Below are 25,566 nucleotides of genomic sequence, written 5' to 3'. Positions count from 1 at the left end.
GGGAAGCAGCACCCAGGAGGACACAGAAGCAGATTTCCACCATGAAGGGTGGGGGGAAGGCTGCATGTAGTAAATTGTTTCATCAAATAATTGGAGGAAGGGCCAATGTCTCCTTTGGAAGCTTGACAGTAAAAGTCTGTCAAAAGCAAAAACAATGGAGAATTAATTATTCGTACGTATGAGAGGACCTAGAACTCAGTGATCTCCTGTTAATTAAAAAAGGAAAATATCCTCAATATAGTTCCAGTTCAGTTCTTGTTAAAGCCAACAGAGAGCACTCCCACTACCTCTAACGTTATTTACATCTCGTTTTAAGGACTCACCCATTAAAGGCACTGAAATTTAATGGAAAGTGTAGATACTTCTTCTTGCAGTATTTCTTGCAGAAATTGCAGTGCTACTTCTATTCCTTATTTAAATATCTGAGCTCACACAAAATACACAAGAGAGTCTACATCAACTCACTCTGTTATAACTGTTCTGGAAGTCACTGAAAAGTAACTAGCAAACTAAACTTCATTAGTGTAAAGGAACTCCTCGAAGGCAGCTTTGCACAGGTTTAAAGAGGTGAAGTTTTGTTTTTGTTTTAGCTGGTCATCCACTGGGTAAGAAGCAGAATGCAACTCTGACCTGCAAGAAGTACAGACAAGGCCTGCAACAGTTATAATTCATCTTTTCTTCTCCCTTTCTGTGAAGATGACAACACTGAAAACTAAATGGACTTTAGTCCTCGCTTCTGCTCCCATGTAGCTAGTGCGTTTTGTGAAGGACAGAAGAGAACTAAGGCTTCTCCAGCCTACCTTTCCCACACCATTTTGCAAAACAGGGAGTAGAAAGATCTTCAAGATAAATCAGGACCTGTAGGCATCCCACCACAGCTGTGGGATCCACAGCCTTTCATGAAAAGTTCTCTTCTCACAACATATACAAGCCATTTATCAAGGGATCAACAAAAACCAGCATGCTGGACAGGGAGCCAGCCATCTAAAGTAAAAACACAAAGGAGAATGAAAGGTTTTAAATCTACCTGTTGAAGTGATGTGCCTTGGTGTGGGCTGAAAGGAGGCTGCTCCATCATACCACAATTTTAAGACTTGTAATAGCCCAAGTGGAATAAGGTGCCTACAGCCTTTACTCCAAGCACTGGGCACCAGCAAGTCCCTCAAGGAAAAGGACAGGCAGAGAAGATGGCCACGATGGCTTCATGGTCACCGTCTTCCTTTTACCTGCCAGCTCACTAGTCAAACACCTCTAAATTATGAGGGACATATTTAAATAATTTTCAGCTTGAACTTGCCTCATAGACATTTAACATCTGAGAGTGCCCTACACCAGCCAGCAAGTCACTGGATAGCCCGTGGTTAGGAAAGCTTAATTTGTCCCCTTGAAGCTTTCATTTTACATTGAATTAAAAAAAGACTGGAGGGAGCTTCACACTCTAGCAAGGCAAAGGCCTAAACAGCATACTTGTGCTTCAGTTTCCACTCTAGGTTATTAGCCAGAATGTTTATAAAATAATTTTTAAATGCCAGCTTTTATGTATTACAGTTTTATTAATCTTGAATGATACATCATATGTGCTGGACGCATAAAAGGAAACATGGTTTGCATTTTAAAATGCTTTAGTGAAAACAAATGAATTATCTTTATTAAGTGAATTGAACCTTGCTGTGTCCTCCATTGAAATGTTTTGGTATTAGTGAATCTCCTTCCTCATTGTTCTTTTTTTCCACCTTATGTTAGGCGAGGAAAATAAGCATTTCTGCATTTACAGCTCCCAAATGGTTTCTCAGTTTTGAATTAAATAGTCTGTGATCTGAACTATCTGAACATACAGAAATGAAGAAAATATTTTCTATGCACATGCAGAAGAGGCTGTTTCTGTCAAAAGCTGGTTTACTACTTCATCAGATTCTGGTTCCATGTGCTCAGCCAAGAGTGACTACCACTTCACTGGTTTGGCTTTTTTTGAGATATTGGCAGTAAAAATACATTGCCTAGGTTCTGTTTAAGTACATTACAAGAAATGTAGGCACTACATCAGATGGCTTAGGCTTAAGAATAAAGTATTTATATATTTTAACATATTTAAATAGAAAACATTTTTAACAAAAACCAGATTTTGAATCCAGGTTATAAACTCAATTTAATAAAAGATAGAGTAATTGCAAAGAGAGGGTGGAGAGGCTTCACTGCTGGTTTTATTAGCTAACTTAGCCAACAATCAGCTTTTATTCTTATCAAAGATACAGATGCATCCATTTGCTATTATACATAGCGTCTAGGTTCCAGATAAGTGGTGAATCTGGCCCTTTAGCATCCTGAAGAGTCCATGTACAGGAATTCTAACACGTTCTTGGAACAGTACTTAAATTGATCATCAGTGTAAACAAATACAACCCAAATGGACTGTCCTGATGGGCAGCAAGCTCTTTGGAAGTAGAGGCTATCTCTTGACTGCATACTTGTTCAGTGCTTAACACATTGGGGCCCCAGCTCCAGTAACACTCACTCTAATCTTCATCTTAAGTATTACATCACCAATTTATACCCAAACTTAACCCACCTAAGCAATCAAATACAAAGACCCCAAAAGAACTGGATCCCAGTTTTCCCATTCTACAAGCCACAGAGGGGGGGAAGATAATAGCTAAACAAGTTATATGTTCCAAAACCAAGGTTTTACGGAGGAAGGCAAGGTTGGAAGGAGAGAAAGAGGGATGATCTTTCCATAGCACTGCAATGCCACAGGAAAGCGCCACGTTTAATGTAATCAAGCTCTACATTGCAGCCATATGGAAACAATTTCAGTCAATAAACAACTCCTGCAAGAAGACAGCAGAGGAACAGAAAAATCAGATACCAATTTAGCTAGGAGGCAGGAAAGCCGCTGGCTGAGCTCAGAGGCTTGCTTTATAAGAAATATTTACGTCCAACAAAACAGCACACATTTTTGAGGCTCTATTACTTGCCTTAGACTTCCACAGTGCCACATCTCAGATTGCAAGCAACAGAAATGGCATACCTTCTTTTACAGTTATCTTTTCCAGCCTCCAAGATCCTGTGCCTCAGTCCTCCTCCCTTTCTTCCCCCCTCCAAATCTTTACTCAAAGCCTATCACTATGGCAGGTTTCCCACTCGACAGCCAGAAAGGAAGCAGACATCCCAAACTTCAGATACTCGCCTGACCTCCTTGCATTTTATCTGCCTGGAATTTTCAGGTTTCAGAACAGGGACTTTCTCAGGGAGCAAGTCCTTTCAAACACCTACCTTGGGGGGGAAAAAAACAACAACAAACAAACCAAAACACAATACACTTCACTTCTAACTGACAGTGGTATTTAAATGAGGTTTGGTTTCAAGATCCTGTATTATCCAGTACCCTAAAAAGCAACAGCAGAAATATTGCCCCTCCTACAGAAAGAGACATTCCTGTGCGCTGCTGATTACAGCTGCAACATGGAGGGAGTAAAAGCTAAATCAGCTTGGGACAGGAAAAGGGAAATTCAAGGGAACAGCCAGCAAGTGAAGGCAGCTGCATTTTTAACAAAAAGCAAGAAGGCACGTTGCTATGAATAAGACAGAATTTACTTGAGTGTGACAGAGGAGTGACACCAATATTTATGAGAATAATGCCCATGAAATGAACTGAAGGATAATTCACAAGTGTCTTCAGAAGCAGCCGCTTGTAAAGGTTGGAAAGGTCTTTACTTCCACGATGCCATCCAATCTGCTGGCAGATGCACCACAGCTGCCCCAAAAGCATTGTGATTTTATACTTGCAGACATTCAGGAACAAAAGGTCTTGGGATGTTCCTCTTACTAGCCAAAGTGCAAGATTCAAGATATAAAAACCAAACAAAATAGCAATAAAATTTAAAAAACAGTAACTTTCTGGTGGAAGGGAGAACCACCCGGATTACTGTGAACAGTTTTCTGTTAGACTGGGGCAACATCCTTTCGTCACATCTAGTACCTTCTAATTCACCAGCAATAAGAGATGCTTTTCAGCAAATCTATTAGCAGGGAAACATTTTAAGTCAGCCTAAAAACATGCACTGAAGAGGGCTTTTTGCAGTCTTGTAAGGTGGGTTTTTTTTCCTTTTTAATGAGGGACTCTCTAGAAAATGAGGGCGAAACCCCAGGCAAGGTGCATGTTCATATTATGCTAATGCTCAAAAAGGGGATGGAGCAAATCTGGAGAGCTGTAAGGCAGTCAGCTGGGTATCAATCCAGGCAAACCAACAGGAAAAGAAAAAAAAAATACCAGTAAAGAATTAGAGAACAGGGACATCGGTAGTACTAGTCAGCACATTTTAATGGAAAATGTCTTGATAAAGGACTAACTTTGTTCTTTGAGATTACAAACGTAGTTGAACAGAAGAAAGTATGTGCACAGAGCGTACTTTGGTCTAGTGGAAATCCACATTGGCTGCTCCATATCGACTGGTACTTTCTGAGATCTGTCAGTTAGCCAGTTCTTAATCTACTTCCTGGGATTGCATCATGCTAATTTTTTTGTCACTAAATTTAAGGTCTGATGCAGTTCAACATTTTTATCACTGCAGATAAAAATCTGTGACTGACACCAGGACTATAGGAACAGTACATTATTTTGAGAAAAGGACAGCAAAAGAAAAAAGTCTGAATACCTACCTTAACTCAGCTCAGGAAAGCAAAACACATCTGAATACAAAGGCAAATTTATAATCTAAGAAATGCAGATCGTAATTACTAAATGGCAGACTTTACTAGAAAGAATCTCAGTGTCTGAGTAGCGAGGCTGACGAACAGATTTCCCTATGCAAAGGGCTACTGTGAACCTTTTAAATGGCTGCATAGCAAAAAGGGCCGTCTCACCTCAGTATTCAGTCTGGATCAGACACAGCCTGGACCTTTCACCATTTTTGGTTTCCACAACGTTAAAAATAAACGGAGACCATGAAGAATCACCGGATGATGTGAGTGCTGGAGAAAATGCCTCAGAGTAAGACTTAAAAGCTCAACTCTGTTTCCTTATCAATCGAGTAACTTGATTACAGAGTGTAAGTACCTCCATGGCAAGAAAGTACTGGATACTAAAGGGCTCTAATCTTGTCAGGAAAAGTCATAACAAGAACCAGTGGCAGAACTTCGACAAATTCAAATTAGAAATCAGCCACTTACTTTTAACAGTGAGATGGCACAAACTACCAAGAGAAGTGATGAGTCTGAAATTACCAGGGATGGACACTCAAGGCTGGAAAGCTTTCAAATAGTTTTTAGCCAAACATCAGTTACTGGTCTCAGTTTCAGAGTAAATGATTAAAATTTAAAGGCTTGTGATACAAAGCATATAAAACATATCAGAGAAGGCAATTTAATTGTCTGTTCTCGTCTTAAATTTTATGAATCTCCAATATGTTAACATCATTCTACTTCTGTGGACCAGGAAATTAAAGAGGGAGGAATAAGTTTCAAGTTCAGCAAGTTCCCTCTTTTTCAGACTGCTGTACTTATCACTAAACAGCACCGCTCCATCAAACAGATGGAGCCCCCATGAAATGCAAACAGTCAGAGAATGACCAACTACGACGATGTCTGGAAACCATGCATAATAATACAACTTAGTTGAGAAAACTGTGATCAGCCACTTACCTCTCCCATCTGCAGCATGAAAAATCAGTATTAGCTTAAATAACTAGTTCTTATTCTGTGTAAATACACTTATGACATTCATGTTTATACTACCGAGAGCGGCAGCATGCGCTACCATCCAGCCAACAATCTTCAAATACTTTACTAACATGAAAGCATCTCAACAGCCCTGAAAGGATTATTTTCATATTACACACTGGAACACAGGAAAGTCAAGAAGTCTGCCCCGGGTCATAAAATAAGACCTATGGCAGAGCCTAGAAATGGCGCGATCTCATTGCCAGGAAGAACTTTCCTTTTCAACATTTGAGTACTACTTACATGTCAGAGCTGCTGCATACCCAGTTGCTCAAACTCCAAAACCCTGCCAGTTAAATCACAAAGAGATTTCTAGTGAAAGCTGACATTGTAATCGGAGAATCTGATCATGGCAGAGAAACTGTCCAAAATAAAGGTCAGAATAAATATCCAAGTTGTATTTTATGAACTAACTAAATGCTTTCTGCTTCCATTAGTATTACAGTACCACTGGAAGAACAAAAAGCAGATTCAGTGCTTGCTTTGGAGCTCATAAGAAATGGGCAGCTCAAAATGCAGGAAATGACTATATGCTGCACTTCCCAATTGATAGGGCATAGGCTTATCAGAAGAATAAAACTGGCTGTTCACAAGGCTCACTGAAAGAGTAGCCTACAGTATTGTTTCAGCAGTAGGAGTTGTTTTACAGCTGAACTTAAAATTTAATAATTTTTTTTTAAGAAAGTGAAAAGAAAATAAGGCTTCTCATATATTAAGTTTGAAAGTGGGGAAAACACCCATGCCAGGAACTCAGGGCAAGTGAGATTCAGCTGGGGGTAAAGCCAAACATAATTAATATATTTTGTATGCCTGGCTTGTAAATTACTTCCTTAGCCCAATGTTAAGACCTCATCTACCACCACAGAAGTGAATGGGGTTCGCATACATTTAATACAGCCTAAACAGACATATGCATGGAGAACGTAAGAATGCCACCTTCATGCATGAAGCAGGTAATAAAATTTGTTTCCTTGAGCCGCAAGAAACTCTTCGCTACATCTGGAAAAAACACTCCACCCATTGGGCAAATAGTGACTGGAAGCAGTACTTGCCAGCATACCATGGACATACACACAAAGTTAGGTCTTCGTCAAGCCATATTACAGAAATCATTTAGGTGTATAGATACATACAACCTGATCAAGGGCTATGCTTGGTAATAAGTTTCAGGTCAGTAAATGCACTGAAACCAACATGAAATTAGGAAGCAAACTTCATAGAGGAATTCTGAAGGAGAAAGAGTTAACTGACTTTCCATACCTTCTGGTTGGCTGCACAGGAAAGATAAAGCAGCATACACTTTGTCAGAAGCACTGCACTACAGCAGTTACCAGTTTTAAGAGCAGTCTTTAACTTCAGACTCTGCATGCAGCTTTGATTAAGAACTGAGAAAGGGAAATCTGCACACACACGGGTAGAATAACCAGTTACAGATTTTTTTTTTTTTAAATTCTTAAAAAAGCGCTTCAAAACAGTAATTATTCAACCTTTTGGTGTCTACATTAACACAGTGCTGAATCAAAACAAGTAACAAACATGCATGTGCATTCCTGAGATAGATCTGAAGTCCAACACTGAAAAACTTCTATTAGACAAAGCAAAAGAAAAGCTATGCAAGAAAAAGAAGCATCCCTTACAGTCTTGTGAGAAAGTTTACCCTGTAGCTCTTTTGGCCTGATGGGGGGAGGCGGGGAGGAAATCTAATGGATTTAAAAGCAACAAGATTAACTGAATAAATAAGGATGACAAGTGTCAAACCACAAAAGTCAATGGAACATGGGAAATCCTCCCATCACTGTACAAAAATCTCATTGACTTAGGTATTCTTGTCAAGCACATTAGATCAGCCAATAAATTCCTTATATGGTTAATATATGTTATTATATCACAGATGTAAAAATGCAATAGGTCGAGAATAGAGACAGCTGTGTTCAACTGCTGCTTAAGTGACCTTGAGTGAGTCACTTGGCCCTTATGCCTCAGTTTCCCTATTTGTAAACTACTGATACCTCTGTAAAGCACTAAAAGATTCACAAACCAAGGTACAAAGTATTGTTTTACGATAGAATAGTAAAGGAGAAGGACAGTGGCTCGGTCATAATGAATCAAACGTGAAACATCAGAGCTGTACTCCACTAGCACACCACACAAGTTATGGCCATAAATCGATCACTTCTGATTAGGTTAGGCTTTACGATGCAGTAATTGCGATAGCAGCAGTTTCATAACTGTGAAACGAGCACTTTGCTCAGCAGCGTATTATGCAGGAAGCCTGCATGAACAACGAGCTTTTGGTAAACCCGACTGCAACAGCAAAAACAAGAAGCATCCCAAACACAATATACTTTTTAAGGTTATCTATCATAAAAGCCTCTCCACATGCTTTTACGGTCACAGGCTAACCCTGTGTAAGTGCCTAGCCAAGTGGGAGGAGAGGGGAAGGAAATCAAACAATACCATGTTTAAAGAAAGACCAGTTTTCAAGCGAATATCCCTCTTTTTAGGAGGCACAACACAAAAATAAAAGTGTTTCTCACAATTGCAAGATGAAATTTTCAGTTGGCCAGCAACTACAGAGCTGATTCTCTACTTCTTGCTGTGGACCACATGACTGTCTCAATACATAAGAACATTTTATGTGCCAACTTGCAATGAAGACCACATAGTTAATAGTTTGCAACCTCCTTTCCCCCAGAAGATCTTCAGAGTTGAGTAATAAAATTCCTCACATGATTTCAATGAGAGGGTTCACTTGTCAGAGGCTGTTTCAAGACAGTATCATATGTCAGGGAGGTGCTGTTCAGACGAAGCTTTCCAACCTTGTGTTTTCAAGGCTTGACTAAAAATGAAAAAACTTCAGGCTATAAAGTTTGAAACTGGAGGAAAGAAAAATAATCTCTAGATGTTATGTTCAAAATGTGGAAATTAGTTAATTAATGAGGGGAGGAAGAAAAACTCTGATTAAAACCCTGACAAACCCTTGAGATCACAGACTGATTACTAGTTCTACCGCAGACTCCATGTAGGAACCTGGGCAAGTTAATCCCTCTACACCTTGGTTTGCCACCTGCAAAATGAAGAATAACACTTTCTTTTCATATGCTGTTTTTCTTGCTTGTATTGTTCTCCAAATTAAAAGCATTTGTCAAAACGCTTATCTTTAGCATTAACACTAGAAATTGTATTCATAGCTAACATACAATCTGCTTGCGTGACTGTTCAAATATGAACTCTCAGTATACTTTGCTACCCAGACATCCTAATTTTATACGTGTCAGAAGGGAGCTTCAGTCAATACAGGAATATTAGATCGCTAAAATACAGTTTATTACTAATCTTATGTATAAAACCAGCTTTAGGGATATGATTTAGATCCCCCAAAATTCAAATTCTCCTCATTATGTCCTAAAAATCCCACTATAATCATGACTTTGGTCTTACTTCACTGATAACCCCCAAGATAATATTATCAGCATAGGTATAATTGAAGCCCAATCCCACAAAAGACGTGTATGTGGAATCCAATGCCCACTCCATTCAAATCAGTATAAAGCGAAATCGACTTCAGTAACTTTTGAAGTGTCAAAGCTGCATAAAGTTATCCATAGCAGAAATGAAGGCATGGGGTTTTTGCAGCAGCATTCTTAAGCCGATAGCATCCCTTCAAGTGTTTGATTTCAAATCCTAAACTTTGCAGAAGATAAAACACATTTGACACGGATCCCAACACTGTAATGTGTAATTCTGTAGTGTCCCTAAAAGCTCTGCACAGAAATCACTGTAAAACACAAGTTGCTTTCTTTAGATTAAAATGTGCTGTCATTTCATGCAAATTGGTTTAGTTGCTAACATATACAACCACACATCTTCTGAGATCCCTTTATGAAAGGGACAGTACAGTGTTCTTCCTTTCTTATGTTTCAGTTTCACTAATTCTTCCAATTTCCCACGCAAACATCATATCCTAAAGACCCAAATTTCACCAGTGCGCCACTGACATACAAGAAAAAAAGAGCAGTCCCAAAAGTTAATGATAGAACAATTCTTGAAATTCATGCTTATTAAAAATTAATTTCATTAAAAATAAAATTAGTTTTAAAAGTGAATGTCAGAACCCCACTGTTTTCCCAGCTCTAGATACCAATGAAAAAACATACCAAACATCTCCATGAACTTATGGATTATCACTATAAAGTAAACACTTCATAATAATTTAATTTTCAATTTTCACTGAACAGCCACAAACTTTTAATATCCTCTTGAAAGAGATCACTAAGACCTGCACAGAAACTGCCTTAGAAGTAAGCTTTCTGCAGCTGACACTGGTTACTAATTCTGTGGAATTATCAGAATCATAATGCTAAGGAGATGCACATTTTCTAGAAAGGTCAACAAATCGAAAGGAATTGCTCAAGACAACTCAGTAAAGTAGCTAGAGAGATAAGCAGGCCTCAACCACACAGGATTTTCCTCAAGATTTCCTTACCACTCTTTAAAAATCCTGCAGTTTCACCCATGGTAGCATTCCTATAACACAGCTGGCAGTCTGCATACCACAATGTCGTCTAGACCTGCTCTGAACAGTTGGATGACACAGGAGTAAAAATGCTGATGCCTGTTCTGGTGCTTGCACTGGTGCTAAAGGAACGATAGGAGGAAGAACAGACATCGCTGAGTAAAACACAAGTTCCTTGTTCCTAGTCTCATGCCCAGGCTCGTCAGACAATTCTGTCAACCATATAGAAAAAGTTGTGGCTGTCGTGGGGCTGAAGAAGAATCTTTGCATAAGGGAAAAGAGCATTCCCAAACCCCACATTTTAGATGCAGTATCAAACCCTGCTCTTTCACAGAGCCTGGTGCTCTCAGAACACACAGATAACAAATGCATCCCTGCACAGATAACATATTCCATCCCTTTCTCACTTCTCCCCTACTTCCCTCCCTCACCCACGTCTCGGAGATGTTTTCTTAGCAATTTGGAAGAGAAATGGCAAAAAGTGAGATGCAAAACACAGAAATAAATTAAGTTTGTTCTCCGCTGTTGACGGATTTGGTCCTAGCATGATGGGAGAAAAAAAAGATGTTAAGAGTGATAAATCCATATATACCTACTCCAAACTACACCCGACATCCCAAGGGACATGGTATAATGGTAAATAAATATAGATGCAGTTCCTACTAATGAGGCAGGGTACAGCAAGGCCAAAGAAAATGCAATCATCTCGGGGAAAAAAAACTGCACAGGACTCCTCCTCTCCCATCCATGGAGGAAATCAAACGCCAGCTGCACCATCCCAGGAAGGAAGCAGAGTCTGTACCTGATGAGCCCTGCAGAAATGAGCTAGTCATATCACGGGACGCAAGCAGGCACACTTCAGGGTTTTGCCAGCCCACAAATCGTCTGCAGAGCACAATTCCTCTCTCCGATACGATATATTTTACATGGTATCATTCATGCAAATTGTAGGTTTTTTCCCACCAGTTTCTTTTTTCTCCATCCCCATTAGTTTGAAGCAGGGGCACGTAGCTAGTGTCTATCAGATCTGCTCCGACAGTGCTCTCAAACGCGTGCCCTGGCTATCCGTTTAACGCTTTCCTCCCTACAAAGTTTAAATCTTTCCAGCTTTTGTTCATATACATTTTGTACTTAAAAGCCACTTAATCTGTACTCCCAATGTTACTTGAGGAGAACAAATTGAGATACACCCGACTCCACAGACAAACAGCAAACACGCTTACGATCTTCATTTCCTCTTCCTTCTCCCCCCCCCCCCCCAAAAAAGCATTTTTTTGTCCCTAACACCAAGGGACTGAGAAAAACAGCACACATGACCAAGGCTTTTTCAGACCTATCGCCAAGGAAAAAATGCTTTCCGAAGAAGTGCTCTGCAAACATACCAACAGACACTCGTAGAACTGAAAAAAACCATCAGACAAAACTGAGGTTGAAGAACTCGGCTCCGTCTGTCTCGCATGTGTATTCTGCGCCTAAAAACACTCGCCTCTTGTTTCGTTTTAACCCCGAACCACAGCAAAACAGTTCAGCGGCATTCCCTCCCACTTACTCCAACCGGTCCTGGGGTCGTACACACTGCTCTTCCGAAAAAAGACCCCAGGCACGGCTAGAAAAGCATCTGCCCCCGCCATCTCTTCCCAAGAAGTACAAAAATAAACAAGCCTGTGACACCCCACCCAAGCTCTCCTCGCACGTTTTGGGAATGACTTCCCTCCGGGTCCTCCTCCTCCTCCCCCAGCCGCTCCCATGTTAAAACTCTCCAGCAACAAGACACCCTTCGGATTCAACGCCTTTGCCCTCCCCGAAAACCCCCCTCTCCAAGCCCGGGGAGCTGCAACAGATCTCGCCCTCGTCTTCCCTCACCCTCCCAGCCCCGGGAGCCAGCGGGGTTTGGGGCACCCGTGGCCCCCGTTCCCCCCCTCCACACACCCCCCCATAGGCACAAAGCACCGGGGCTCCCCTAGAAAGCAGCCCCCACAAACCCACGGCCACCCCTCAGCCCCCTTCCCCGGTGTCCTGGGGACAAACCGCGCCGGGGCTCGCATCAACCCAGCCCCAAACTCCACGGCGAAGAAAACCGAAACACCACCCACCACAAAAAAAAAAAAAAAAAAGAAGCACCCACCCAGGCTGAGGGGACTCCGCCACCACGAGTCTGTGTGTGTCCCCCCACCCCACTCACACACCCCACGCACCCGGGAGAGGGGTGGGGAAAAAAAAAAAAATCAATCAATAAACGGCAAGAACAACGACGGAGGGCTCTTCTTTAAAACCCAGAGGCTGCCCTGCCCTCCCGCAGACCCCCGCAGCAGCCTCCCGGGGACACCTTCCTCCTCCTCCTCTTCCTCCTCCGCTCCGGGGGCGCCGAGAATAACGCGGAGCCACCCAGAACCGCGGCTCAAACTCTGCCGGCGAGCGGCCGCCCGGGCTGAGGAAGGGACTGAGGAAGGGGCTGAGGGGGCTGCCCCTGCCCGAATACCCCCCCCCAGCCCCGGCTTTCCCCCTCACGCACATCCCGCGCTGTGAGGAAACCCGCTCTCCGGCGCGCCTCAACTCCCCCACAGGCAGCCGCGGTGCCGGCTGAGGGGGGGACGGGGGGGGGGACACCCCCTTCCCGCTCCCCCTTTCCCTCCCTCCCTCCAGCCCACCCACCCGCCCGCCCCCTCCCCTCACAAGCGCCGTTCTCGCTCCCACCCCCCCAGCCCCCCCCCTTCCCCTCCTCCCCACAAGCAACACTCACCTCTGGGTGCTGGCGGCGTCTCCACCTCACCATGTAACGGCAGGAGGTGGGGGGGGTCCCCCCGCCCGCCCCCGCCCCAGCGTGAGGGGAGATTACCGGGGGCGCAGAGGGACGAGAACAATAGGGGGGGGAAGGAAATCCCTCGGCCGCCGAGCCCCCCTCCCCAGCCCCCCCCGAGGACAAGGGCCCCCCTCCCCGTCTCGCTCTCCTCCTGCCGCTCCCTCCTCCTCGCTCGCTCCCTCTTCTTTTTTTTTTTCCCCCCCTTTTTTTTTTTTTTTTTTTTTTTGGCTCAATCACACCAGACTGACTGTCTTTGTCTGTCTGACAAGCGCCATGTTGATATCAACATCCAAGCTCCCACCTGCTGCAGCTGTGAGACCCTGGGACTTGTAGTTCCCCCCTCCCCAGGGTGACGGGGAGAGCCGCCGGGCGGGGACTACAACTCCCAGTATGCCCCGGCGGCACGCCACGCCGCCGGAGCGCGGTGCGAAGCGCGGAGATCGGACTACAACTCCCGGCATGCCTCGGGAGGGAGAGGCGGGGTTCGGCCATTACTTCATCCTGGGCGGCGGTGGGACTGCAAATCCCATGATGCCCTGGGGCGCGGGGGCCGGGCAGGAAGGTGGGGGGGGCAGGATTGTCCCAGTAAATAGAGCCGGGTGAAGCATGAAGCTGGTGAGTGTGTGGAGATGGAGGGAGGAGGGGGGCTTCAGCCCGCCCCCGGCGGTGAGGGGGGTCTCCCGGAATCGCCCCTGGGCTGTGGCAGCTTCAGCCGCGCCGGGTGTGAGGGGAAACTGAGGCACTGGGGGGGGGAGGCGGCGGCCCTGAGGGGAGCCGGGGTGTGGGAAGGGGCACAGGCCCGGGCGGGCGGCTGGCTCTCCTCAGGTTTTCTGCCGCCGTCTTCCCCCCCCTCGCCACGACTGGCGGCTGTGCAGGGGCTGGCTGGGTTTGGGGTTGTGGATAGGGTGAAACGTGGGTGGGATTCGGGAGGAGGAGGAAGAGGTGTTTCTTTGCCTTCTTACCGTTGAACACGAGTCTGGCCGCGGAGCAGTTGCTGGAGTCGCACCGCACGTGTGGCTGCCCCTGGGTTTCTCTAGGAATATTAGTAAATCCCCGTGGTTCATAATAAAATCATTTTCCGTCGGCGGTACGGCGTTAATACAGGTAATTACTAATAAGGAAATCGGCCTGAAATAGCTTTGTCAGGGGCGCACTATGCTTCTGATGGAGACTTTGGTTCTGATATTACAGTCTTCTAAAGGGAAACTTACCAGAAAATACATTACCTGTATTATTGGTCTCCTCTCTACATCTCCCTTTTCAACTATTTAAGTTTCCTAGAGACCTCGGGATTCAGCCACTACTTTATTTTCCACGAAGAATTTCTCTGTTTCACATAATGTGCTGCAATTCTTTGTCTGGAGGTGAAAACCAAAGCAGGTTTCAAAATACCTGAGTGTAACATTTGATTTGTTTAACCTGAAGTTAACACCGTTGTTAAATGTAAGATTGTGTCTGGGTTTTGAGAGTGAGCATTTTGTCTTGAGGAAGCTTCATAGAAGTGAACTTGGATTCTGGGCTTGTTTTGAGGCATCTGGTAAACCACTATCTGTGGTGTAAGTGTGTAAAATTAATTCGGTAGGCAGGTGGCCGATAAGCTTGATCCCGCATAATCTTACGTATGCGATTAAGTCTCTGTGCGTGGGTGAATACTACCGGTGGGACAAAGTCTGCAAAGCTAAGCACTTCTGGATGTGATTGTAGAGGCTGATACAATGCAGGGGGGCGAAATGCAAGCTGAGAAATCTTTAAATGAAGACCATAGTGGAAATGCAGAATTCTTTTAATGTCTAGACTCTTGCATAAGGGTAGAGGGAGGGAAGGGGTTGGGGTGAGGGGGAAGGAATACAAGCTGTCCGAAATCTGTGTTGTAACATTTTTAGACCCGTGTATAAATTTGGACACTGGGGATCCTAAGACCAGATTCTTCATCTTATATTTGTCTGCACATGTGTCTGAATTTTGGGGTTGTGGGGGGAAGGAGTTGGATGCTATTTCGTCCTCTTTTCTCATGTATATGGGTTGAATTTAGAAGAACAAGGTAAAGGTGACGGACTCCAAACCTGATTCAGAATCCAGTGAAAATGTCAGGCTCCTGCATATTCAAATGTGCTTTGGTCCAGGCAAAACCAGTTGCTAATCTCCCCCTAGGTTGTAAGCTAGCATGTGATATTAATACTGGAAGAATGCACTGCAGTATTTGTTGGCTTCAGTTGGAATTCAAAGCACTGGTTTTAACCTGCAAATTTTTGAATGTTTTGGAGCTGCTAGTGTGAGACATCATCTCTTTTCTCTGTCACATTGCCATCCATGAGATCACCAGAGATGCTCTGAGCTGGCTTGTACTCAGCATGAACCAGATGTCTGCTGAGAACCTGCCTCTATGAGGGCCTTAGCATCTGGAATTAGCCCCTCATCTTGATCTCTTTGTGCCCTGCTCTGTCAAACTTTCATCCAATTTACAAAGCCTACCAAAAAAGTTGTGACCTGAGGTGGGCGTATTTATGTCTTTTGTCTGTTTTGTGGCTTTGTTACATGACCATTTTTTAGCTGGGTGATGAGGCACCTAGTGCGTCAGCTGCACCAGCCTTTAGCCATAAGGGAATAAAGATGGAAGCAAACAAATCTTAGAGAGAAAAAAAGACTTGCATTTTAGTCCAGTGAGGAATATTAGTGACTGGGATCTCTGGATCTGTTTTAAACAGTAGCAGGTATAAACTGGGTGAAAATGATCACATTTGTAGTGTGTATAGAGACGTATATAGTGCAAACACTCATATTCTTGGATTCCTAATCTAAAATTCTAACAGAGGTCCAGGCCCAGAAGTGTCACCTGTGCAAATAGCTGTATAGCATATATGAATTGCCTTTTTTTTTTTTCAGTCACTTTACTTGAATCTGGTAGAAAGAGTCCATTGACTCCCAGGAATCCATTTACCACAGCATGACAGCCACAGATATAGATTATTTTAGATGCTTTTAAAGAAGAAAAAAGGAAGATTTTCCAGTTAGCTCGTAGATGTCAGGGTCATGATCCTATTCATGATTTTAAAAAAAGCAAAAAAGTGTTTTGCTGATAAAAGAAGTGATATTTCATTGCCTTTTTTTAATTACCGGTAGTTTAGATGCTACAAAAATAGTTTAGATCTTAATTTTTTTCCTTCATTTCTTTCTATTTACTTGGATTTTAACTTCAGTTGTCAAAGCTCTGGTCTGGTAAGAACTTAATTTCACATGCGTGTCTTACATTTGCGAATAAAACAACTGAATTCCTTACTTGTTTACTCACTTCTTCAGCGGTTTGGCTTTTCACATTTTTTTAAAACTTTGCTAACAGCAGGCAAAATGTAATGTTGCTCCTTAGTAATTAAGGCTTTGTGAATTTAAAACAAAAGTCTGTGTGATATTTTTAATTTAATATTTGGGGCTTAGTAGCTTCTTCATATTTAAATATAATTTAAAACAGGTTTTTGATGAATGTATGTAAATAGGCTCCTTGGGAGTTGTTAATCCAGACAGTTGCAATCCTGTGTTAACATATTGTGAGAAGAGATAGAAAGTGAAATGATTAATCTACCTTCTTTCCGCTTAGTAGAGTGAAGTATAGAAAGCAAGCATAAGGTATAAATGACTGAGTCTGTTTTCAATGTGGTGCATGGCCAACCAATTGATATTTTCATCTTAATTGACCAAAACTTGAATTTAAAAGCTAAAGTTTGACCACCTGAGCATTGCTGTCCTGCCAGATGCCCAGGCTTTGGAGATACAAAAACTTGTATTCAAGATGCAAAATCTCTTATTCTTGCAATCCCTGAAGAACCAGGGAATCCCTCAACAAAGAAGAGAAACCCTCATGTGGAGGTGGCCACCCTCTATTCAGACATTTACGTTCCAATCCTGCATTTTAAAGCTGGCATTTTTATTCACTTCTCTTCTTATTCAAAGCTTCAGCTGCTCCTGTGCCTCGTTAAATGTTTGCCACTCTCCACACAAGAGGTGACTGCATCTCAATGATGCTCAAGTGCCCCTGTACATAACCTGCTTACTGGCTCATTAAGCTTGCAAAGCATTTGGGATTTCTCAGTACACAAACCCTTCCATTCAGGTATGGTTGTCCATTCCCTCGTGTTTCCTGTTTGCGTTTAGCAAGATAAAAAGCAGGTGAGAGCATGCCCCAGAGCTGCTGCAAGTGCACATGTATAGCTTCCTCTGCTGATCTGTGCCAAACAGCCACAGAAGGTGTGGGCTGTACCTTGTTTGGTTGTTTAGGCTGGTTTCTTACAGAAATAAAGCCTGGGTTTCCTGCAGGGATTCTCTCCCTCCCTTTCCATCCCAAGTAATTTACAAATTTGCTAGCCAATTTCAGCCCATAGGACTGAGTTTTAAAGAAACTGTTTTTCTGGGATTTTTTGTGAAAAATAGGTGGTTGTTAGAAAAGAGATTCTACATGTCCTAAATTGGAGAGAGGAGCTATGCCATCCTCTCAACCTGTGTGATCAGAAAACCCTTAATACCCTGACATGGGGAAATCTCAATGGACACACACAGCTGAGAGACACAGATTCATAGGAAATCAGGTTTTATTTTGGTGTGCATGAAACTATGTGTTTAAAAATAAGGGAAAAAAAGCAATTTTCAAGGGGGAGTTCACTCTGTTGGTAAAGGTCATGAGTAACTCATTCTTGTATTCTTTCAGTACTGCTTGTCAGGACACCCAACCTTACCATGCAATGTACTCAAGTTCAAATCCACTACCATCATGTTGGATTGCGGACTGGATATGACGTCTACTCTCAATTTCCTCCCATTGCCGCTGGTTCAGAGGTATGTTCTGCGGCCTGTAAGCACTTGGTCTGTGTTTTCTTGGGTTGCAGTTGGAGTGCTCTCTGTGAAATGGTGTATTGGAAGGAGGGAGGGTATGAGTGCAAATGAACAGCATCATCTGGTATCATAAATAGACTTTGTTCACTTAAAAATTCTCTTTATCAAAATAACGTCCTTTGGCTCAGTAGACGGAAGACATTTTATGGATTTATTGATTGGTTTTTCTAGATAATTTATTCTAAGCTTCAGTAAAGTATTGCTGCAACTGCTCAGCACAAGTGAGGTCACATATCTGTCATCTTTCTGGCTTCTTCATGCAAGATGAGATAAATGGGTAACTGAGATGGAGTGCGTGGAGCCCAGCAAGTACTGTTTAACCACCATCTTCTTGGGCTTTTCTTCAGAGCACAGACTAATGCAAAGAAAAATAGCACTTAACAGTCCTTGTTAGTTGATTTGATGGCATAATTGTTCCCTTTTAAAAATTAAATAAAGGGCAGTGCAGCTGGGCACAGGAATGGAACAGCAGTGAAACAAAAGTAGAGTCTAGAAGAGAATTCTGAAATGAAGACTCCCCCTTCTATGCCCTGACTACGAAGTCGTTTTTTTCCCAGGTTTTTAGATGAATTTGGATATTCAGTTAGGGTGACTTATGTCTTGCATAAATGGAATCAATTAGAAAAATGAGGGGTTGGAAAGGTGGGAATGAGTAACTCTTGGTGATGGGAAGCAGTAGGAGTTTTCAACAAAAGTAATTTAGTAACTTTGATCTATGAGGAAACAAGTGAGGAACATTCTGGGTTCGGGGGAGGCTTGATTAAGAGGGAGAGAATACAACTGGGAGTTTCTTAAGTGGCCTAGTGAGGTTAAAGCAGTTTGTCCAGCAATTCCTGTGATTTGTAATTTTTTGGAGAGGAAAAGAATAGACAAATATATGCATTGTTCGGCAAGAACGTGGCGTTCAAGATCTGCTGTAGAGTCGGCAACAGATGACTTAAGACAGATCAGTGTGATAGCAATTGCATTATGGAATAGGACAAAAATTGACTAACTACAATGTTTAGGGGCAGTAGCAGATTTTGAAGGGATCCAGAAAATTTGGGAAATCCAGGTTCAGACAGAATTGCCTTGCATTTGCTTTTTCCTACCCCCCAAAGAAAAAGGAAATTGAGAGAGGAACAAGTAGCAAAATTAGGTGATTGAACAAAGGCTTAAGAGGTTCTTTAGAACTGCAGGCATCAGCGCTCCCCGGGGATATGCCAGCTTTGTCTGCTGATAGCAGGCCCTGGGAATGAACAGCCAAATTGCAGGTCACAACCTGGAATTCCCCAAGTACCTCCAGAATGTCTGCACTAAAATGACTCAAACTCAATAAGAAAGGATGTCAGATTTGACCCCTGATGGCCCAGTGGAATCGGAGCAAACAGTTGGATTTAAATCCAATCAATCTTGTCAGTAAGGTGATTGAACACCCCTTACAGCAAGGATTGTCCTAAGCACATGGACTTGGGCAAGTAATTGATCTCTTCAGTACTCTACAAAACAGATGTCTTCCAGGGAGTGGTGGAAATGTGTTAGAAACTTGAGGAGGAATGTGGCTGCCACCAAAAAGTCCTTCTCTCTCTATAGTATTCATAGTTGTACCATTATGTGTTAGGTCTACATTACCATGATGTCTTAATAACTCTGAAATTCAAATGTGTATTATCAACATAACAAGGCCAGGTGATAGAGAGATGTCATTATCATCAGTTTCCAGGTGAGACGCTACAAGAAGGACTGACTGCCTGAGGTCTTGCGTTAAGCATGTAGCAGCGCAAGAATTTGAACATAGGTCTGTCATATCTTAGGTTATTACCAGCTGTATGTCCTCTCAGAACCAGACGTGCTGCTTCTTGCAGGTAGGCTGAGATGGACCCATGTGAAATCTTAACCAGAGAGGAGCTATGCTTCTTGCTGTCTTTAAACCAGAGGTCCCCAAAGTATGATCCATGAACCACTTGGGTTCTGCAAGTCTCAGTATGTGGTCTGCAAAGGTGCCCTAATTTTTACCTCTGGAGCGTAAAGGTAGAGTCTTTGCTACGCAGCTAATTCCTGTGTTGTACCTGGCATGGGACCCTCCTTGAGCAAACTTTTTGAGAGCCTGTGCTTTAATCTGTAAGAGAGGAAAGTGCTGTAGTGTTTGTATCATTAAAGGGACTGGACATTTTTTAGAGTTTTTAGCTCTTCAGAAAAGCCCATGAAAAGGTATGTAGATTCCACCTTGTCCTGGAAATGGCAGTCCTTGTTCTCAGCAGCCCATGGAGCATGTGCAAAGTACCTGCAGTTGCCAAACACTTTATGCCAGTTCATGTACTTTAAAGGAGGTTTGTCAACTGGAATTTTCTCCCCTGTACCAAAGTCAAATGCAAAACTGTAAAATGAACATGTGGGAAGCTCTTAACCTTTCCTGTCTAGCCATGACACACTTGCTAACATTATTTATGGGACAGTTCTAGCTATTTTGGATTAATCAATCACTCTATTACAATGTCAAAACTATGTCGGCAGGAACTGTGTTACTTCTTGCCTTCAAGGTAAAGAGTCCTTTCTGTCCTGTGTTGCTTATTCCACTTTCACCCACACACAAGACCTCTCTGCTAATTTTGCCCCTCTTGACAAGACTGTATACTCTTCAGTAGATGCCATGTTTAGTACAAGTCAATAGTGCTCTTTCATCATGAATAAAGCAAACTGCATGCTAGGCTATATTAGAGGGAGTAGGGCAAGCATATCAAGGAAAGTTTATTCTGCTCTGCCTCATGCTGGTGAAACTGCAGATGAATCCAGGTTTGGATTCCCGGCTGAAGAGGGATGCTAAGAAACTGGAAAGGGTATTCAGGGGGCTCCAAGATAGTCATGGGCTCTGGACCCTAACCACACTGAGAGGTTGGGGGAGCTGGGCTTGTTCAGTCTGGCAGAGAGGAGGCTAGAAGGGGAGCTAACAGCCACCTGCATCTGCTTGAAAGGAAGATATAAAGACAACAGAGCCAAACTCTTCTCAGCAGTGGCAGGCAGTATAAGGGGCTAGCGGCCACAGATTGTGTCTTGGGAGGCTCAGGTTGGACATCAGTCTCCCAGTGATGAAGTTTTTCTTAGCGCTTTCACCCACCCCCAGAGAGGCTCTAGAATCTCATGCTGCAGGGAGTTGCAAGACACAGCTGGACAAAGCTGTGGCTGACCTGATCTAGTGCTGGCTTTGAGACATTGGACTATAGACCTCCAGATGTCCCTTCCAACCAAAGTTTCTCTCCTCTCCTCCCTCATCTGTCAAAGTTGTATGTCAGAGTGGTTTGTTATTGCTTTTTCCCTGCTTTTTCCATAGCTGTTCTAGTCTCTCTGCACCAATTCTGCTCAGCTCCCTCAGACTCCAAAATACTGCTCTTAAATTGTGCTTTCGAATGTGTCAGTGGGGAGTACATTTAGCCACCTCATCTTTTCTATCATCAGGCTTCTTCAGACTTACTCTTTATCCTCAAAAGGGGGTTGCACTTCTCTGGCATAGCGTCTTGATGACATATCCTTCTGCTGCTCTCACCTCTTACCTTCTGTCTTCACTCCTTGAGTCTTAGATTTCCCCTTTTTCCTTCCTTGTGACTTTCTGGAGCGCCAGTTAGGATTTGTTCTTTTATATTGATGTTAGTCTGAACACAGCATTCCTCTGAGCCCTTGAATCACTTCCTATTTTCACAATCCTAAATTTGAAAGCCCTTATAGCATATCAGCATGCCTGTCTGTAGAGCTTAGTGCACAACACTTGCAGGTTTCACTGCAAACAGGTTCTCGAGTTCTGTCTCCAGATTGGAGGTTGTTGCAGGTCTTGGTTCCAGGTGGGTTCGACTCTCTTGTTTCCTCACCTTTTTCTTTTTTGGATTTCTGTAGATATGCTTGAATCTGGGCAGACAGTGGTTTTAGAGCTAAGTTGTCAGCTCACACAAAATGTCACTGTGAAGTATGAAGAAGTCTCTCAGTTACGGTAGCAAGAAATGCTGCAGCAATTACTACTGTAAACTCAGGATTACAATGTCCACCTTGAAGTTTCTTTATTAGCATTTTAAAAAATTTAAAAAAGGGGCCTTGCGGTTGCTGAGTGGTACCAGACCTGCCAGCTTAAAACATGCAGTTCACGGCAAAACCTTGACCCGTTGTCCTTCCAACACAGGTAAATGCACTGTACAGCTGTTGGTGTGGGTCTTCAGGGTGAGACCTAAGCATGAAACTGTGGTTTATGTGGATATAAAATTGCAACCTCTGTGTCCATAAATGACTTTGTCCAGAGCATTGGTCTTTCTCTTGCCATCGCTAATGGGAGTATTTGTCTGTTGTCTTCTGTCCCAGCGCAGTTTTACAGTGCTTTTTTTATTGTTTCAGGCATAGAGTTTGTTGCTGCCCTAACTTCTTCTCTTTATACAGCCAGTTTCACCACAGGGCAATGTAAGCAGCACTGAGCCTTTTTGAAGTTCTCACCGTAAATGACTAAAATCAAACTCACTGCATGTGTCGTCCTCTTATTCTTTTTACTTGTAAGTGACATAATCGTGATTTGTAAAAGTTGTTTCAGTGAAACTGTCTGTCTGGTTTATTGAGATTGTTACCTCCCTGAGACAGAAGTGGTGTTCCCTTCCTGTGTGACAGCAAATAGAGAGTCTATGCTTACCGACTGATAATGATATAATTCATATTGCAATAATTTTTTTTCTCTCTTTCTGCAGCCCCAGGCTGTCCAAACTTCCTGGTTGGGTTTTGAAAGATGGAAGCACATTTCTGGACAAGGTACTATACTGATGGTTAGCATTTTCTTGCCATGCAAAAAGCTACCTGACAGGTTAGGAACTTGCACTGCAGGAACAATATTGCCATGCTGACCCATTGCAGAAGTTTCAATGTGTACCCTTACCAGCCATGATGTCCTTGTAGAGCAGAACATTTTGAAACAAAATGCTAATAGCAACTCCAAGGCTTTCAGTCTTCAGACGTAGCCTAGCTTTTTAAAAAATCATCTTAAAATGCAGAAATCATCAGTATGAATATTTTCTTATTTCATGGAGCTCCATAAATAATAGTGCTTTGCCTTCTTAGGGTGCCTTTCATTCAACGGTCTCACTTTTCTGACACTAAAGCTTCATAGCATGCTTATAAATGAGATTGGTATACCCTTTTTTAGGCAGGAGAACTATGAGAAAGTGAATGCTTTGCCCATGGGAGGCCTCTTACAGAGGAAAAGCATGTCTTTGGCCTCTGAAATCAACATGTGTTCTGCTGCTGGACATAGCAGGGAGAATATTATCTCCAGCCTTCTAATTCTAAGACACAGGACTTACTCAGCTACATGAGACACAGAATTCCCCCCCCCCTTTTCATTGCATTAGTTTTGTAGGCAGAATTTATCTGGGGCTTCAACCAAAACTAGGCACTGCAGCGTCCAGCTTGATCTGCCATAGGGGAACAATGAACACAAAAATATGTCAGATGTTAGTAAAATAGGCAGATACATTTCAAATGTGTGCAGCGATAGGTATCAGTAGAGAAAATACTGTTTTAATAGACTGTTCTCTGACTACATGAACATTAAAGGAAAACCGTAATAATAGTTGCTTTTGTAGCGGACTTTGAGGTGGACAAAATGGTTTGATCTGATTTTTACAGGCAAGGGAGCTGAAGATCACAGATTAAAGACCTGATTTTTCTTCTCATTGGAGACAAAAGAAACTGTATAGGCAGCACTTCTGTTAGTAAAATAGTAACAACTCTATTCAGAGCACATGCTAGCTGGCAATTGCAGAGCTGCAGATGCTCAGTGGCAGGAATGGAGTTGCCCAGTTTGAATTCCCTGGAATTTGTTCCTCCTGAACCCCAGCCTGGGTCTCAGAGCTTTGGGCTCTGTTCTGTCCAAAGAACCAATAGGCTGTCGGTATATTTTTATATGTAATGTACTTACATTTCTGTGGCACTGCTGCTGCAGTGTGTGCTCAGGAGAAGTCTTCAAACTCACACAGCGTCAATGGAAATTGTGTTAAAAATTCAAAGGCAGCATCTCTTACCTTCACCTTGACCATTGTAACTGCTTGGAATGGTAAATTCTTTGACCCATGCTGGAAAAAGGCAAGGGAAGGAGTCAAAGGAGGATGTTTTATCATGTCGGGTGGACATTCCTGTTACAGCACTCTCTGGATGACAGTTATAAAACTTAAGTCCTGGAGAGGCATTGAAATTTGCTGCGATCTAGTTTTAATCATTTTGAACTCCCTTGAGATGAGGTTAGGAGACTTCTGCCACTAGATGTAATTGCTCATTCGTTATTAGTTGGCAGGTGCACTGTAATTATTAAGAATTGGATTCAATCTTTAATTCTGTCAGTCTGAAGCTGGCTGAGACCACTCATTTTCGGACAAGCAAGAGAATCATCCATGAGAGAAGGCGGAGGCGGGTGATAGGTAGCCTGTGAGGTGGGTTAGGACTAGAGTTGGGGATATTTTTGTTCCATACATAATCCTGAAGAATGTGACTTTTCATGTGACAAAGATTTCTGATGTCAGCCTTGAAAAAAGAGGAAGAAAATAGAGGACTATAGATCAAGTAGAGATAAATCTAACAAAAAGTGCCACGTGGAGCTTAGATCCCCAAAAGACGTTTCATCAAATGCTGTGAGACAGGGGCTAAAAATCATATTCTGCTCCTAATAAGACAGAAAACGTTTGATGTTATTGGGAACCAAAACTAAATTCCAAACTTGTAAGACAGGGCACTATAAAGGTGCTGTGCACACCTTCCAGGTCAGGAGAGCAGCAGTTCTGAGAAGAGTGGTCTTCATGACCCACTTTTCAGTTCATACTTTACTTCTGATTCTGATAGACAAAGTCAACTTGTATTGTTACAGATTTGCCGGCCAACACATCTGCAGTTGGAAGAGCAGAGAAAACGCAGCTTCATAGGACAGCACGTCCTTCATGACCCCAGCAAAACCAGCCAGCGGTTAGCAGGGTCTCTTTCCTTACCTACCAGAGTGCTGTTTCTGTTCCTCCAAATGAGGATATGATCCCTTGAAGTACCAAGCTGCCTCATCTTGCATGAAACCAATTTCAGCAGATCTGCTTACAGCAAGTTGTATCTAGAAGGGGAATAAACATAATGTAGTGATGGGCTGGAAATTATATGTGGTAAAGAAAAGGTTTTGAAAGTGCAAAATCTGCTGCATTAGAGTGACATTGCATTATATTTTTGTCTTCTCTGTTGATGTGCTTTTCTTACAGGAACTAAAGGAATGCTCTGGCCACGTGTTTGTAGACTCTGTGCCTGAGTTCTGTTTACCAGAGGTAAGTTTGTTCAAAGCCTTACTGAAAAATCTGACTCCATTCAATCATGTGGGAGAAACTTGCTAAATTATTATTATCAGAGTCATGGTAATTTATTAGTACTCAGGAAATAATACTACTAAAACCTCTGTTGTTAAGGTCCCTCTAGTATCAATGACACTGGAAAAAGGATGGAAACAGCTCTTTTCAACAGTGGTTTTGGGAGATCTGGAAGGTCTCCTTGAGCAGATCAATATCTCACAGAATAATAAGACTTAACTGTCCCTTTTTATGGGCCTTCCAAAGACAATATGACTGAGCTGGACTCGATTATGACAGGATACATGTGCTGATCTAGATAAGGGCGGTGAGTGAAGACA

The 25,566-nt window shown here is 42.7% G+C and overlaps 2 protein-coding genes across 15 annotated transcripts in view; one reads left to right on the top strand and one right to left on the bottom strand.

Annotated features, from left to right (window-relative positions):
- HMBOX1 (homeobox containing 1) overlaps window positions 1-13,381 on the bottom strand; it is a 112,476-nt gene extending 99,095 nt beyond the window's left edge. For 8 of the 13 annotated variants that reach the window (XM_069805520.1, XM_069805522.1, XM_069805518.1 and 5 more), the window contains exon 1: window positions 12,972-13,381. The gene's annotated coding sequence lies outside the window, so the exon portion shown is untranslated. Of the gene's footprint in view, window positions 1-12,743; window positions 12,765-12,971 lie in introns of those variants that run through there. The other 5 variants (XM_069805516.1, XM_069805526.1, XM_069805527.1 and 2 more) reach the window with 2 other exon arrangements.
- Window positions 13,382-13,571: 190 nt separating this feature from the next.
- The window catches only part of INTS9 (integrator complex subunit 9), a 70,892-nt gene continuing 58,897 nt past the window's right edge, over window positions 13,572-25,566 (top strand). Inside the window, exons 1-4 of one of the 2 annotated variants that reach the window (XM_069805514.1) lie at window positions 13,572-13,646; window positions 17,728-17,855; window positions 22,607-22,667; window positions 25,145-25,207. In XM_069805514.1, coding sequence (XP_069661615.1) covers window positions 13,638-13,646; window positions 17,728-17,855; window positions 22,607-22,667; window positions 25,145-25,207 — 261 coding nt within the window. In that variant the 5' untranslated portion in view covers window positions 13,572-13,637. Of the gene's footprint in view, window positions 13,647-13,968; window positions 14,136-17,727; window positions 17,856-22,606; window positions 22,668-25,144; window positions 25,208-25,566 lie in introns of those variants that run through there. The other variant, XM_069805515.1, reaches the window with a different exon arrangement.

This window comes from Haliaeetus albicilla, chromosome 18, assembly GCF_947461875.1.
Source record: "Haliaeetus albicilla chromosome 18, bHalAlb1.1, whole genome shotgun sequence".
NCBI classification, from domain to species: domain Eukaryota; kingdom Metazoa; phylum Chordata; class Aves; order Accipitriformes; family Accipitridae; genus Haliaeetus; species Haliaeetus albicilla.
Note: the sequence above shows the minus strand (reverse complement) of the source record. Positions and strands in the feature narration are given on the sequence as shown.